The sequence below is a fragment of the Mauremys mutica genome, chromosome 8 (genome assembly GCF_020497125.1).
Source record: "Mauremys mutica isolate MM-2020 ecotype Southern chromosome 8, ASM2049712v1, whole genome shotgun sequence".
Taxonomy (NCBI): Eukaryota; Metazoa; Chordata; order Testudines; family Geoemydidae; genus Mauremys; species Mauremys mutica.
Window position 1 is genome coordinate 95595959 of NC_059079.1, and position 16233 is coordinate 95612191.

General features: G+C 42.6%; 2 protein-coding genes across 8 annotated transcripts in view; one reads left to right on the forward strand and one right to left on the reverse strand.

The window, feature by feature from the left end:
• Nucleotides 1–16233, reverse strand: part of NDFIP1 (Nedd4 family interacting protein 1) — a 134165-nt gene that overhangs the window by 36153 nt on the left and 81779 nt on the right. The window lies entirely within an intron of this gene.
• Nucleotides 1–16233, forward strand: part of LOC123376578 (glucosamine-6-phosphate isomerase 1-like) — a 34097-nt gene that overhangs the window by 5939 nt on the left and 11925 nt on the right. Inside the window, exons 1-3 of one of the 6 annotated variants that reach the window (XR_006581833.1) lie at nucleotides 12714–12783; nucleotides 14613–14742; nucleotides 15735–15836. Coding sequence is in view for 2 of the 6 variants with exons in the window: in XM_045028686.1 (XP_044884621.1) it covers nucleotides 13720–13722; nucleotides 14613–14742; nucleotides 15735–15836 (235 nt within the window). In the remaining 4 variants the exon portion in view is untranslated. Of the gene's footprint in view, nucleotides 1–12713; nucleotides 12784–12890; nucleotides 13723–14612; nucleotides 14743–15734; nucleotides 15837–16233 lie in introns of those variants that run through there. The other 5 variants (XR_006581834.1, XM_045028686.1, XM_045028684.1 and 2 more) reach the window with 5 other exon arrangements.

The following is a 16233-nucleotide window of genomic DNA, read 5'->3' on the forward strand; positions in this document are numbered from 1 at the left end:
CTTCTTTGGTGTTATCCCCCACACAGGGATGTTACATTTAATTAGAATATGGTCGCTATTACCAAGCAGTTCAGCTATATTCACCTCTTGGACCAGATCCTCTACTCCACTTAGGACTAAATCAAGAATTGCCTCTCCTCTTGTGGGTTCCAGGACAAGTTGCTCCAAGAAACAGTCATTTATGGTGTCAAGAAATATTATCTCTGCATCCCGTCCTGAGGTGACATTTACTCTTTTTATATGGGGACAGTTGAAATCCCCCATTATTATTAAGTTGTTTTTTTTATAGCCTCTCTAATCTCCTTGAGCATTTCACAGTCATCATCACCATCCTGGTCAGGTGGTCAGAAGTATATCCCTACTGCCATATTCTTATTATTCAAGCATGGAATTTCTATCCATAGGGATCCCATGGTACAGTTTGGTTCATTTAAGATTTTTACTACATTTGACTCTATGCTTTCTTTCACTTTTAGTGCCACTTCCCCACCAGTATGACTTATTCTGTCATTCTTATATATCTTGTATCCTGGTATTAATGTGTCCCATTGATTATCATCATTCCACCAAGTTTCTATAATGCCTGTTATATCAATATCCTCATTTAATACCAGGCACTCAAGTTCACCCATCTTAGTATTTAGACTTCTAGCATTTGTATTAAGAACCTACGAAATGTGTCGCTTTTAAGCTGTCTGCCTTCATGTGATGTAATTGAACGGGACACCTCTTAATTTGATGTTTCTCATCAGATCCTACCTGTACTTTATCATCTTCCATCCTCTCTTCCATAATAGGATACAAAGAATCCCCATTAATAGATCCTCAACTGAAGGATGTCTCTGTCCAAACCACATGCTCTTCCACACCTGTTGGCTTTCCCCTAGCCCTTAGTATAAAAACTCCTCTATGACCTTTTTAATTTTACATTCCAGCAATCTGGTTCCATTTTGGTTCAGGTGGAACCCATCCTTCCTGTATAGGCTCTTCCTTTCCCAAAGGTTCCCCAGTTCCTAATAAATCTAAACCCCTCCTCCCTACACCATCATCTCATCCATGCATTGAGACCCTGCAATTCTGTCTGTCTATCTGCTCCTGCGTGTAAAATTGGAAGCACTTCAGAGAATGCTACCATGGAGGTCCTGGACTTCAGTCCTTACCTACCAGCCTAAATTTGGCCTCCAGGATCTCTCTCCTATCTTTCCCTATGTCATTGGTACCTACATATACCACAACCACCGGCTCCTCCCCAGCACTACACATAAGCATGTCTAGATGTCTTGAGAGATCTGCAACCTTCACATCCGGTGGGCAATTCACCATGCATTTCCCCCAGCTATCTATATTTCTAATGATCAAAACCCCAACTACTATTACCTGTGTCTTCCGAATAACTGGAGTTCCCTGCCCCGGAGAGGTATCCTCAGTGCTAGTGGATACCATGACATCATCTGGAGAGAGTGTCCCAACTGTGGGATCATTTCCCTCTGCTCCACTTTGATGTTCTCCTTCCCTGAGACTTTCATCCTCCTCAATAGCACTAGGCTGTTCTACTCTGCATGTAGTTGCAATTTTCATTGGTTGTAAGTTGTAATGATAAAAAGTGCTCTGTCATTTCTGGAGTGCCTAGTTTGCTGTAAAGAGGAATACTCCCACAGCACACGTCTCATACCCTCCTCCTACCCAGACTAGATTACTCACAGCTATGCGTTGTTAACCCAGGCACGTTGCTAAGGCTCTCCAAGTCATGGAATATTCTGGGGGAGGGGAAATAAGTATACCAGTGGTGCCAAGATGGCATGGAGGGAGGAGGTATTATGAGCACACTCCTACTCCCATTGAAGTCAGTTGTAGAACTAACTCTCAATGACTTCAAAAGGAGCAGGATTGGCCCTGTGCTTTTACAAGGCCTAATGGCTGTAATGATTCTCCAGGGTGCTGTGGGAGTATGCTAAGCAGCAGCTTTTGGTATCCCTTAGTAAAGGTGTAGGTTATGTTCTCTCCAGTGCCGTTTATTGGCATTTGTTGAGCACAATCATTACCACCCCCTGCTCCACCAAGACAATCCCCCTTCCAGGAGTGGCCCGCACTGTTGGTTACATCAGCCAACTTCCTCCTTTTGCTGTCAAGCTGCCTCTTGAATGGATGAGTAAGAGCAGCCATGCAGGTTCAGCTACTATTTGGTTTGATGAGCACAAGGCACTCAGTTTGGTACCGCCATAACTTTTTCAGTTAGAGTTGTGATTTTTTTTACTATTATAGGCCAGGCTGACACTATCAAGTTTGGTCAGGTATGAAAACACCACACACCCTAACTGACATAGCTTTGCCGGCAAACCCCCATGTAGACACAGCTATGCTGACAGACTGCTTCTGTTGGCATAGCTAACATTGTCCAGGGAGGTGGTGATAGCATGTCAACGGAAAAACTCCTTCTATTGGCATTTGCTGTGTCTACACTAGGAGGTTCTGCCAATATACCTCTACTGGCAAAGCATTTGTAGTGTAGACAAGGCCACACTTACAGCACTACAACTCTAGTCTGGTTGCAATTATGCTAGTATAAAGGTGCCTTATACCAGAATCGTTTATTTCCCTTCCCATATGGGACTAACTATAGTGGTGTAAACTAACAATATCAGTATGGTTAAAGCATCACAACTTTTGTGTGTAGACAAGCCCTCAGAAAGTGCAGCAAAGAGCTTGGTATAAATGCTTAGCTGCATTGGATCAGACTAGATAAAGTGAGTTTAAATCACAAGGAAGGTTAATTGTGTGATAAGGCACTGCACTGAGACAATGGAGATGTGGGCTGTATACCTGAGTTTGCCACAGACTCCCTGGGTGACCTGATCTCTCTGTGCCTCGGCTCCCCATTGTTGAGGATAAATTCATTGTGAGGCACTGAGATACTACGGGGATGGGGGCTGTATAAGCATACAGTGACAGTACTGGCAAGCTCTGGGCCTCCTAATGCAGCTGGGGTTTGATGGTGACTTGTGTTACGAAGCCCCTACTTCTGACAAACTCATGATCCAGGACTGGCATCCAGGTTCTGCTGGCAGGAGCCAGACAGTGAACCAGGCTCCCAGGGTGCAGTAGGTTCACATTCTTCCTTCTTATTCATCTGTTTTGTTCTTTTTTTTTTTTTTACACTGGGGTGAGAGGAGAAGTGGAACATGCCCAAGCAGTGAGAGATGTCAGATGGTAAAGCTGAAAGAAGCCATGTCAACTGTGGGATCTAAAAGAGGGTCCCTGGTAGTGGTGGTGTTTTACAGACATTAAAACAGGAATTTTCATTCCCCCCCCCCCAAATTAAAAGCTTCTGAAGCAGCTCCCAAAGGGGAAAATCCTGGTCTCTAAACTCTGCTGGGGTCTGTTGAAGGTAACACAGAGAGTAAGAAAAATTATTCTGCTTATTAGTCACCTATTTAAAATTTATCTGCTCTGAAGAACAGAATTGTTTACTCCCCACAATCTGCTAGTTGTGAGGAAAGGAAAATGACCCTGTACTGGTACCATGGAGCTGTTTAACATTTAAATCACTGACAACAGCTGACTATAAATAGGAAAACATTGAAATATGTAAATAATCATAACTGCACATGGACTGTACGTTATATTCACACAGCTGCTCATTACACAGACCTGACTAATATTCAGACACACATAGCACACATAGTACATGACTGCTCTCATAACTGATGCATGCACCTGGGTATCTCTTGGATTCTTTTCCCCTCCTGCTTTGGGGTTTTATTTCTGCTTTGCTTTTGTCAGGAGCTGCCCATGGCCACTGTGCCTTTGTGCAGTGTGACGATCAAAGTATCTTTTGAACAGAATGTAAAACAAGGGCCTGACCATTTGTGACCATTAAAATTTCATGCCATTTTTATGAGCTATGGGGAGTTAATCCAAGTGTCCTGGGCAAAGACCTAGTTCATGTACTACTAGGTCTTCTATTCTGACCTATTCTGGATGATTGGTTGGATATTGTGGGATCAACCCTCAGATGCAGCAGTGTTCCACTTAGTGCATCTGAGGGGCCAAAGGGCCATTGAAGAATATGCTGCAGACAGTGACAGGTCTGAGCAAGTGCCATGTAGAAGCCTTTGAACCGGATAGTGTTCTAATCACAGCAGATTGGGTGACCTAACTGCTTCCACCCAAACCCCTAAAGTGCCATTGCTGGGAGAGGCTAGTGCTGTCGCTCTCATAATCAATTCTTATGCAGTCTGTGTCTTCAGTGTTTGCTTTTTAGAAAACTCAAAGACCTGACCATGTTACCATAGTAACAGCATGAGATGTGAACTCTGATGAGGGTTATCTGCAGTCTAGAGGTTCTTGTGTGTTGTCGCAGGGGGACTATTCAGCATTCTGTCTTTGCACACCAGAAGTTGCACATGTGTTTCAATAATTTAAATGTTTATTTAATACCGATTTCAACAAGTGACACTGGTATTGATAGGGAGATGGACCAGATTTCCCTTCAGATGACAATATGAGAAAAGAAGAACCAGGGATCAAGGCTCTTTTTTTTCTGACTCTATGGACCAGAACTGGTCAGAACTTAAAACTATCACTGGTCCCTCTGATTAGCAATGTTTGCTGGCATTGGTCTAGAACTGAACATTTCACGTTACAGCTCTGAGATCGGTGTTTCAGTCCCCAGGGATTGATAGAAGTAGTAATCCATAGCCTATGAATTCTCTTGAGATCAACAGGTACATTAAAACAATTTAACCCTCACAAGGCAAAACATAACAAGCATCATCACGCAGGGCCATTGATACAGGTGGATTTATTGGCCATTACATTTCCATCTCATTGTGCGGGGGAAAGCATGTGGAGGAAGCCCAGGCTATCACTGCAGCTGCTCATGATGTACCCACTTTGTCGATCCTCACAGTTCTTCAGGCTTTGGCTCCTTTAGCCAATACTACACTCATTTAAATTATTAAAACAGGAAAACCACACAGGCAGGATCACAAGAGAAACTGCCTGTGAAATTATTCTTAAAAATAAAAAGCTCTCTACATAGGAAATAATGAAATAATCTGAGAGACGAGATAGATTTATAAGTGCCTGTGACAAGGTATAAAGGTGCTCCTTAAGTCCCAGCATGTAAGGGGTTACAAGGAGAGCCCAGGTTCTGTGTCTATCACATGGGGGAGCTAGGCTAGGGCTATAAAAGTACAGATGAAGCTACTACAGGGATCATTAAGTAGGGATGCTGCGTCTTTTCCCCTTATGATCCCACTTGCTGAAAGCTAGAAAGGCCTCTCTCTGGTGCTTGTTACCCAGTGTTCTGGGTTGTTTTGCTCTTGTTTTTTTTAACTTTTGTGTGTGAAAGCCAGCCTTGAAGAAGGGGACTTGAGCTGTGCTATAATTTGGGATGTTATTTTACCTTCCCTGGCTGGTGTCTTGAAGTGCCTCCTTCAACCAAACATAAAGCAGACCTTTAGCAAATGGACTCTGGGCCCCATAGTCCTGTGTTCTGTGTCTCAGTTTCTCCATCGCTGAAAGAGAGAACATGGATTGGATAACATGATTGGCTGTACCACTGTATTAAAGACTGGTGGCGGGAAAAATTGATCCATTACATATAAATTAGGAGGGCTCTAGGAAGTTGCTAGTACAGCTCTCAAATGGGCAAAGTTTGAGCATTTCTGACGTATACTGCAGCTAGGCTCTTGGAAATGCAGGCAAGACAGATATGCTTATGCATCTAAAAAGGTATCAGTGTGTTTGGGGTAATATTTTAACTGACTTTCTGTTCATTTATGAACCACGTGAAAGTGCTAAAATAACTTAATAGGGGAAAGGGTGGGGGACAAAAAGAACAGTCACACATTAAACCTAGAGATGAAATTTAGTTCTGCAAGGTCTAACTGTCTGTTTCTGAAATCTGGCATCGGCCTAACGAAAGAGCATCACATCCAACATAAAGAACCAACTTTCTGCAGCCAAAGGATGCATTGCTTCTTCACAAGGAGAGGGGAAGCAGAGAACTGAGGCTGGGAATGAGGTGGCCCATTGGCACAACATCCATTTCTGCTGATACTGTACATTACCTCAGGAATGGGAGGTAGGGGGGTTTGTTGTGTGTGAAGAAGCTGAATCAGCCCAGAGCCTGCTTCCTTTTCCACCCTTGGCTAGCTACCTACCTACAGCATTTATACCACTCACCTCACCATGGTATCTGATCTTCCATCAATAATAAAATCCCCAGTTAATAATAATAAATAATTCCTAGCACTTATAGTGTGTTTGTCCAGTAGATTCCAAAGCACCTAGGTGACTGACAGTTACTGTCCCCATTCCATAGATGCGGCAAGGAGGCCAAGAGAGACGGAGTGCTGTTTGGATGTTCAGTGATCTAATTTCCCCTTTTCTGCCCCAACTAGAAATAATCTTCTTCCTCTCCCTCCCCTGTTCTGGAGGTAAAGTGAAGCCGGAGAAGTGAGTTTTAGGTTTGGTTTGGAAAGAGGCAAGACTTGTGGACTCTCTGGCCAGATTCTCAAAGGTATTTAGATGCTTAACTCCCATTGACTACAATGGGGCTTAGGTGCCTACAAACCTTTTATATAAGAGTTTATAATGATTAGGGAGCAGGATCAGACCCCAGAAGAAAGCTAATCTAAAGCAAGTTTCTGCAAAATGCTTTTAGGAGAAGGATTTAGATAAAGTACATTTGAGAGAGCGAGAGAAGGTGGTTTGTTTCTACCCCAACTGAGACACTGCTCCTGGCTTTGCTTCACAAAGATCTGGTTGCTGAGATACCATGTACAAAAGCTGAACAGCTGGGCCAAACAGACCATTACAGTGAAATGCACCCTTCTAAGAGAAGGAGGGAAAAGAGAGGAAAATGTAGGGTTTGTTGGCCTTTTAATGGCAAGGGAAAATGTGCCATTAGTTCCAAAAGATACTTATTTCTTTATATTTCTAAAAACATTTTAAATGATTTTCTGAAGAGGAATACACTCAAACAAAACATTTTCTTTAGAGATTATTTATCTGAATACACTTTTAACAGCCCAAGTACTTTAATTATAGAAAGTATTTAAACTAAAAACACTACTATTTTAAGTCCCGATCCTGCAAAAACTTCCATAGGATAACGCGTGTGAGTAGAGTTAAGTATGTGCATAGATATTTGCAGAAGTGGGGCCTTATTATTAATTATTATTATTATTTAATTTGTACATTCAATTCTGAGGAGCTGCCTCAGAAAAGAGGATAGGTATTTTTAAATGAATTTTACAAATACTTTTATAATAATTTCCAATGGATTTAGCCCTACATAATTCCTTCTCTTCCTCATTTTTCAAATCAAAGATCCTGCAATGTACAAGATTTTATGAGCAGCATTAAAAAAAATACACCAGACATTTTTACATTGATAAGTTAGATAAGGAATTACAGAAATGTAAAGTTAACTGCACGAAGGATTTCATTTTCACCACTGGGGTTTAGATTGTGACAGCACTTTTGCAATAAATTTAGCTTTTCATGGGTTCATTATTCACCCCTGAAAATTTTACTCCAAGGTTAAACTTGTCACAATACATCTTACCACAAAAATTAAATTTGTGAAGGATCATAGGTGAGAATTCAGTGATGATCTGGACTTGCCATCAATTCTAACCAGTTCAAAATGCTACTATTTGCATTTCAGTAGAAAGAAGCTACTAAATCCTGAGATGGAAGTGGAAGAAACATTGTAATTCTCCAAATGCCATTATTGTAAAATTTACAAGCCAGAGGGTTACGGGTGAGTATTTTTGAAATCTCAAGCCTCCAGTGGGGTGTGGTGAAATCTATTGTCAAGAAAGATTTTCAAGGGACAAAGATAGGTCTCTTAAGAACTGTGACAGTTGAATAAATGACTCTTATGTGGATATCGAAACAAATTAAAATGTAACTATAGAAAGATACTAAATAGTAACACAATTTCATGTCAGTCTAAAGTAAAAGCGACCTTTTTTCCTTTTGGGGAAAGAATGGTTTATTATTATTATGAAAATCAATTTGATTTCAATAGGGAATTTGTATTACAAATAAAGTATTACTCCACACTTCCATATCAACTCCTAACCAAGGCTTTCAAAGCACATTACAAACATCTAATTAAGTATAACAACATCCCACATTGAGTACTTAAGGAACAAAATAGAGTCACACTTTATCCACCAGTGAAAGGCAATCATTTCTAGGGAAGAACACAGCAGTTGCTGAACAATATACATACAAGGCAGCAAAATACAAAAGAAAGAAAGAAAGAATATCATATTAATTTGAAACTGCAGTGTAAATTTAGATGGAGAAGGTACTCACTCAGTACAAGTCTTCTAGGATACCAAGGTTAATACCCCTACTCTTACAGAAATTTTGCAGGCGCTTTAATGACCAGAAATTATCAGGACCCTAGTTTTATACCTTATCTGAAAGATGGCAGCTCCTGTAGCACAACGCCTCCTAGTAACATGCTAGAACCAGTGCTGACTCAGAGGGAAGAGAATAACCTATGGAATAACTAAGGACCTGTCTACACTATAGACACTACAGCAGCACAAGCTATGGTGCTACAGTGACAGAAGGGTTTTTTACAATCACTGTAATAAAACCACCCCCTCAAGAGGTGGGAAGTAGGTCAATGGAAGAATTCTTCCATTGATTTAGCAGTGTCTATAGTGAGGCATAGGTCGGCTTAATTGCGTCTCTCAAGAGTGTGAATTTTTCACACACTTGAATGACATAGCTAAATTGACCTAAATTTTAGGTGTAGACCAGGCCTTAGGCCCTAATCGTGCAAAAACTTAAATACTTTGTGCACTGTGAATGGTCCCACTGACTGGCAGGATCAGAGCCAATCGCTGCTTCCTGCAGCACCTGTGGGTATCCCATCTAAGCACTGACTATTGTCTCATCATGTCTAAAGTAAGGTCCAACTCTGCACCAAACCCCATATAGGTGCCTTAGACTGAGAGCTCTTTGGGACAGAGAACATCATGTCTTTTAATTCACGCTATAAAGCACTGAGCACATTTCTGGCATCATATAAATAATATGTAATAATAGTGACCCAACCTGCTTCGCTTGAGAGGGCTAACAGTATCATAGCACAAGACAGCACAGCTTTGGCATACTGCTTGCAACTATTCTTACAATGTGTCATGTCAACCTTCGCGTAGTCATTTATATCACTGGTATAATCTTCTCCTGAATACAAAATAGAGAAGACTATTAACCATGAAACAGAGATCAGAATTAAGGTGCTTTTTCCACCTTCTTACCCAGCAGCTCACTGTCTCACATATACACCTACAAACTAATTGAACTATTTATCACACAAACAGGGAAGGAAGAACTAAAAGAAAAAAGTTACTGTTATATCTATTTTTAAATACATAGGAGGTATTCGGATACTACCATGCCCCCTGCAGTCCACCTTGTCAGATTGGGGTCCATACACATACCTACTTAGATTAGCTATTTTATAAAATAGTGTCACTGTGGTTTTAGTTTACCCAGTATTCTCAACCCTAACCCATTCAAATCATGAGTCAGGACCCCCAAAATCATGAGACTGGCTTTAAAAAAGAATGTGGTTACAAATAAAAATAAAGGTTGGGTTATATTTATTCATTGTCTAGTTTCTGAGTTTTAGAATGCACTTGGGTCACATTTTCAAGCTTTTCTCTGCAACCATGAGGGCTAGAAAATTGTTTTTTAAACAAAAGGTGTGGTTTACACAAATCATATGAATCTAGGAGCTGGGGCTTTAAGAAATAACCAAATACGGCAGGATTTAAGATAAAATCCAGATTATTGACAATGTTGTACTTTATCAGCTCTTTTCCAAGAGATCCTTACATTTCTGACAACATAGAAACAGCCATATTGGTCAGACCAACGGTTCATCTAGGCTAATATCCTGTCTTCAATGCCAGATGCTTCAAAGGGAAAGAACAGAACAGGGCAATCATCAAGTGATCCATCCCCTGACATCAAGTCCCAGCATCTGGCAGTCAGGGATTTAGGGACACCCAGAGCATGGGGAAGCATCACTGACCTTCTTGGCTAATAGCCATTGATGGACCTATCCTCCATGAATGTATCTAATTCTTTTGTGAATCCAATTATAGGTTTTGTCTTCACATTTCCTGGCAAAGAGATCCACAGGTTGACTGTGTGTTGTGTGAAGTACTTCCTTTTATTTGCTTTGAACCTGCACCCTATTAATTTCATTGGGTAACTCTCTCCTAGTTCTTGTGTTATGTGAAGGAGTAAATAACACTTCCTTATTCACTATCTCCACACCCTTCATGATTTTATAGACCTCTATCATAATTCCCCTTAGTTGTCTCTTTTCGAAGACGAATAATCCCAGTCTTTTTAATCTCTCTTCATATAGAAGCTGTTCCATACCCTTAATCATTTTTGTTGCCCTTCTCTATACCTTTTTCCAATTATAATGTCTTTTTTTGAGATGATGTGACCAGAACTGCACACAGTATTCAAGGTGGGAGTGTACCATGGATTTATATAGTGTCATTATGACATTTACTGTCCATGACAATCTGTATCCCTATGGTCACCCTTTTTACAAGACTATGATAAATGTTATATAAAGTATGCCTTGTAAGGTATCATTTGAAAACTCACAATTTACTGATCATTCTTGTCCTGATAAAATATGTGGCAACATTGTATGTAAAGTTATAAAATTCTACTGTAAAAGACATGTTCTAAGTCTAGGGAAACAGCTTCAAACCAGTTCCCCAGAGCCAAAAGGCTAGCCAACACCTCAGCCCAGTGTCAACATCATCATATGGACTATTACCTGATTAAGTGGCCATTCTTTGGCAGGAAGAAGGATGTGAGTGAGAAATTTACATATTGGCAATGGAACAGCTGGAAGTTCCTGACCAAACAAACTTTCCATCTCCTGAATCTCAGCTGATGATTTTCAAAGTGGAAAATAACTGTAAGAAGTGGGAACAGAGGACACAAATTATCTCTCTCTTCATATGTAGTCATGCACAGCACTGACAATACTTGAAAGACAAAGTAAGCACCAGTCAACTGGGGAGGGATCCTGGCTGAAAGATCCAGTCAATAAGACTGCTAGAACATGTGGTGAGAAAGATCCTTTTGCTTTAAGTTCACTAAGCTTGTTAAATTAGGTATTAGTTTGCATTTCACCTTTTATTTCTTTGTAACCAATTCTGACTTTTATGCCTTATTCCTTGTAATCACTTAAAATCTATTTTTCTGTAGTTAATAAACTTGTTTTATTGTTTTATCTAAATCAGTGAGTGTTTGGAGTGAAGTGTTTAGGAACTTTAATTGGGATAACAAGATTTGTGCATATCATTTTCTATTAATGGATTTTATACGAACTTGAATTGTCCAGGAAGGTGCTGGGCAAAAGATGCACATTACTGGGGGGAAATCTGGGACTGGGAGTTTGCTGTTGTTGTCCTGCTGGTGTAATTCATGGGCGGATAGCTAAGCACTCATACAGTATAGCTGGGATTGATTTATATGATGGAGGCTGTGGGTAGGGAGACCAGGCATAGTTACTCTCAGAGCAAAGCAGTGAAAAAGGCCCCTCAGGGTGGAAAATTGAGGGGATATAGCTCTCCATCAGTCCAGACTGTACCCTGGGAAATATCACACTGTCTTATTATCTACCATTGTCCTAATGGTTCCTAACCTTGATAGCTTTTTTGATTGCTGCTGCACATTGAGCAGCTGTTTTTAGAGAACGATCCACAGTGACCCCAAGATCTCTTTCTTGAGTGGTAACACCTAATATAGACCCCATTATTTTGTATGTATCCTTGAGATTGTTTCCCAAAATGCATTACTTTGCATGTCTTCAACATTGAATTTCATCTGCCATTTTTTTGCCCTCTATAGGAGCAGCAGAAGTGCCCTAAAAGTGGGTGGACCACAGGCGCTGGAACCATGCCCCCGACTCCTTCATCCCAAGCCCCAGCACTGCCCACCTCACTATTTATCCCTTTCCCCAACTTATAAATATATGAGTATGTTGAACAGCATCGGTCCCAGTACAGCTCGCTGGGGGACACACCTATTTACCTCTCTCCATTCTGAAACCTATTCTTTCCTACCCTGGGTTCCCTATTTTTTAATCAGTTACTGATCCATGAGAGGACCGTCCTCTCTTGTCTCATCCCATGCCAGCTTTCTGTTCATAAGAGCCTGTGGTCAGAGACCTTGTCAAAAGATTTCTGAAAGTTCAAATACACTGCAGCCTCTGGATCACGCTGGTCCACATGTTGGTTGACGCCCCTCAAAGAATGCTAATTAATTCTGTCCCGAGATTGTTGTTTTGGCTACTTCAAAAATGAAGCGTTAAAACCACAGCTACTGGCTGGTTAATAAATACGGTATTGCAGGAGCTGCGTGGAAGCAAACCAGGATTGTGTTGCCCAAGCACAAAGCTCACAGGGGAGCCCAGACCGGGGGAGGAGCGTTCAGCTTGGGAAGCGAAGCGTGAGCCGCATCTGGCCGGCCGGAGCAGGGGAAGTGCTCGGCGGGGGAGGCCGCCTGGAGGCCGCGCTGCTGAGTCAGCTCCTCCGACATGACCCGCCCCCAGTCATATGACGAGGGGCCGCGGCTTGGGGCAAAGCCGAGTGGGGGGCGGGCAAGTGAGCCCTGCGCTGCTGGCGGAGGGGCTGCGCCGGGGAGGAGGAGGCAGCGGCAGTAGAGGCAGCGGCAGCAGCAGGCGCTAGAGTGCGCGGTGCGGAGGTGGCTGCTCGGGGGGCTGCCCCGGGGCCCCGCGGGGAGGGCAGGGGCAAGAGTTCGAGTCCCAGCCGCTCCCTCAGGGCTAAAATGGCGCCCGCGGGAGGCGGCTGGTGTCCCTTTGTTGGAAGGGCTTTAAATTCCCGCTCCCGCCGGCCGTGCAGCGCCGTCGGTGCCGGAGTGCAGGCCCCACGATCAGCCGCAGCCTCCCGCAGTGACCGTGGGCAGGTGCTCGCTGAGCCGCCGGCACAGGGGCCCCAGCGCCTGGCCAGACTGAGGCGGGGGGTTGTCGGTAGCCCCTGATGAGCGGGGATGGCCCAGCCTGTGCCTGCTTTGAAAGACCCATTGCTGCCTTCCGCTCCCTCTCTGCCCCCCTGAAGGAGGCGAATGCCCCTGTCCAGGAGCGGGGCTGCTTCCTAGCAGAGCGGTCACCCAGCTGCCCTGGGGAGAGGTGACACTGGAAGGTCCCCCATGCTCTCCGGGCCTAGGCTGGGACTGGGGGTGTGAGGTGGGCCTGAGCTCCCGCAGGGAATGTAGGACCGAGCTGATCTCTTCCCAGAACACTCTCTGGGGTGGCAGCTTTCTCAGGCCTTGTTCTTTACCTGGGGTTAACTAATGCCCGTGATGGATCCGGGGAACACCCACCCTGTCTTTAGTTTCACTGTCAGGTAAATTAGGCCAGGTCACCTGCAGCCAGTGGGTTGCCTTCTGCTTAGCTCTCACTCCCTTGGGAAGAGGGATTGCCTGACAGACAGCTCCCCAAGTCTTCAGACTGGGGGTGGGTTCAAAGGGAAGCTGCATTCCCTGTATCTTACTACACCAGAGTGCCAAGATGCCAGCTTCCTTTTAATTTGGGATCGTATCCTCTCCTGCTGGCATGTGGCGAGGCAATGAGGATCTAGTGGAGCCAGGCCTGAAAAGAAGCCAGGGAGTGCTGCCTCCATGGTATTGTTTGCCTTTCTCCCCATCCCCACTGGCTGATCTATGTTCATAGGATTTGGGGTGGGGGTGGGGAAGAGACAGGGTCCTGTGGAGGAAGCTGTATACCCCTGAAAACACAAACTACTAGGGTAAGCTAATGCTGCTCTGGTCAACGTTAACTTGCCCCTTTCTTTCCCTTTGTAAGTGGTAACCCTATTTGGGCAGGTTCTGGGCACCCGCTTGCAGAGAACCCCTTGTAGTATGGCCTCTGCCAAGCTATACCACCAAGAGTCAGTGATAGCTGGGAAGGAGAGTCAGAATAAAGGCATAGGGTCTGTCAGATTTCCCTGTGCCTCCTCTGATTTGAGGAAGGGTATCCTTAGGAATCTACATCCAGTTTCTTCCAGATCCAGAATGCCACACCATTTCAAGAAACTGGATGCTTAGTAAACCCAAGCTCTTTTCCTGCCCCTATAGGGGAATAACTTGCCTAGGGAGCAATCTCATCCTTAGTGGCTAATTCTTCTTGGTAGTACCTGCACCCCAATCTGGGTCTATGCCGGTTATGCGATATGTATGTATCTTTTCATCCTTGCAAACCATATCTGTAACCCCCCATAACCCAAGCTTGACCCCAGATGTACAGTACCTTCCCTCTCAACCTGTGTATATTTCATTTTAAACATTTACTTTAATAAAATTTTTAAATCTGCTATTGGCCAACAGTGTTCCTTTCACAGGGCCAAAGTAACTTGGTTCATGAATGCACTCAGATATTATATGCATCTCTTGCAGTGAGAGGTGGAGAGAGAATGTAACTGGACAGGAAAATTGGTAGCGATATGAGTTCCCAATATTATTTCAATTTAGAAAGTGAACTCCTCTGTTTAAGCTTCTTTATTTTAAATGTGCAGGAGACAATGAAACTCATCATTCTTGAGAACTATGCGCAAGCCAGTGAGTGGGCTGCAAAATACATTAGGAATCGAATTATCCAGTTTAACCCTGGCCCGGACAAATACTTCACTCTTGGACTTCCCACAGGTAGGCTTTGAAAGAAGATTCATTAAGATGCTGATGGTACCCTCTGTTTAATCAACTGTAAAGCATCCTGACTGTTTCACCAGTTGGAGCATTTAAGTGGCAGAATATTCCCCTAATGTGAAGGGAGTGTCTCCTTATGCAGTTCTGTTGTTATTTGGAGAGCAACAGTCTATATAATTTACTTAGCTTAAGAAACCTTTCTCTGTTTTTAAAGTAAATAAATTATACAGAGTGATGCCTCCCAAATAACAATAATATAGAAGCTGATGCATTGCATAACGAAATACCTCTTCACATAAGTGGAATAGTCAGTGGTGCTTTGGAGAACTGTGTGCTTCCTCAATGTGTAAAATAGAGACCGCATTCAACTACTTACAAGATTAGACCCTTACTACTTGAATTAAAAGAGAATCTTCAATATTACAACTCAACAGAATCATAATTGCTCAACTGTGTGTCATAGCCCCTTTATGGCTAATCATGGAGATTCTCCTTTAGTTCAAGTAGTAAGGGTCTGTAATCTTGGAGCAACAGGAGCTGGACTCCGAAAGTTGACGTAGATTTGTTTCCATTTTTTTTTTTATATTAGGGTTGTGATCTAACCACATTCTTGATTTTGGGGAGGCAGCATCAGAAGTGCAACCCACTGGGCTGCCCCTCCCACCACACCATGTAAGAGCTAGTTTGGTCTCACCCAGGCTACTTATGTGATGTCTTGGTAAAACCACTGTTTAGTACATATGGCTGCTTTTATTTTTGTTTTATAATATTTAGTGCTAAACATCTTCAAAGCAGCTGTGTTCAGACATTGCCTGTCTCACAACACCCTGCTTTGTAAGGTAGATGAATGCTGTCTCGATTTTAAACATAGGGAGTCTGAGGCCCAAAGAGACCATGTGATAGTGGTTGTGTTATTTGCTATACTTAGTAATTTTTAATGTCTCCAGTCATTCCACTAACTATTTTTAATTTATTCTCCGTATCTCTCTTAGGAAGCACTCCTTTAGGATGTTACAAAAAGCTGATTGAGTATTACAAGAATGGAGACTTGTCCTTCAAATATGTGAAAACCTTTAATATGGATGAATATGTAGGTGAGTCGTCATATTTCATGAAATGTTGTGGTAAGGACACAATCCAGCTTTTTTCTTTTTTGGCTCTAAACTTTATTTATTTTGGTGAGTAAAATCAAATGAAATCAGACATTTATGTTAATTCAAAATCACTTTGTATAGAACCCCATGTAAAATGATCCCAAAATCAGATGGGGAGGAGAAAGAGAGGAATTTGGAATACTGTGTAATACAAATTAACAAGCTGCAACTTTTCCCTCCAATTAGAGAGATCACATTAGCTATAACTCTCTTAAAAGCTGAGTGATATACTACCTGAGTATATAATTAAAGAAGTCCCACTGAAGATGCTGTTCAAAGATGTTACATACAATCTACTAAATTCCCATTTTAGCCCAGCTTTCTTCTGATCAGGGAA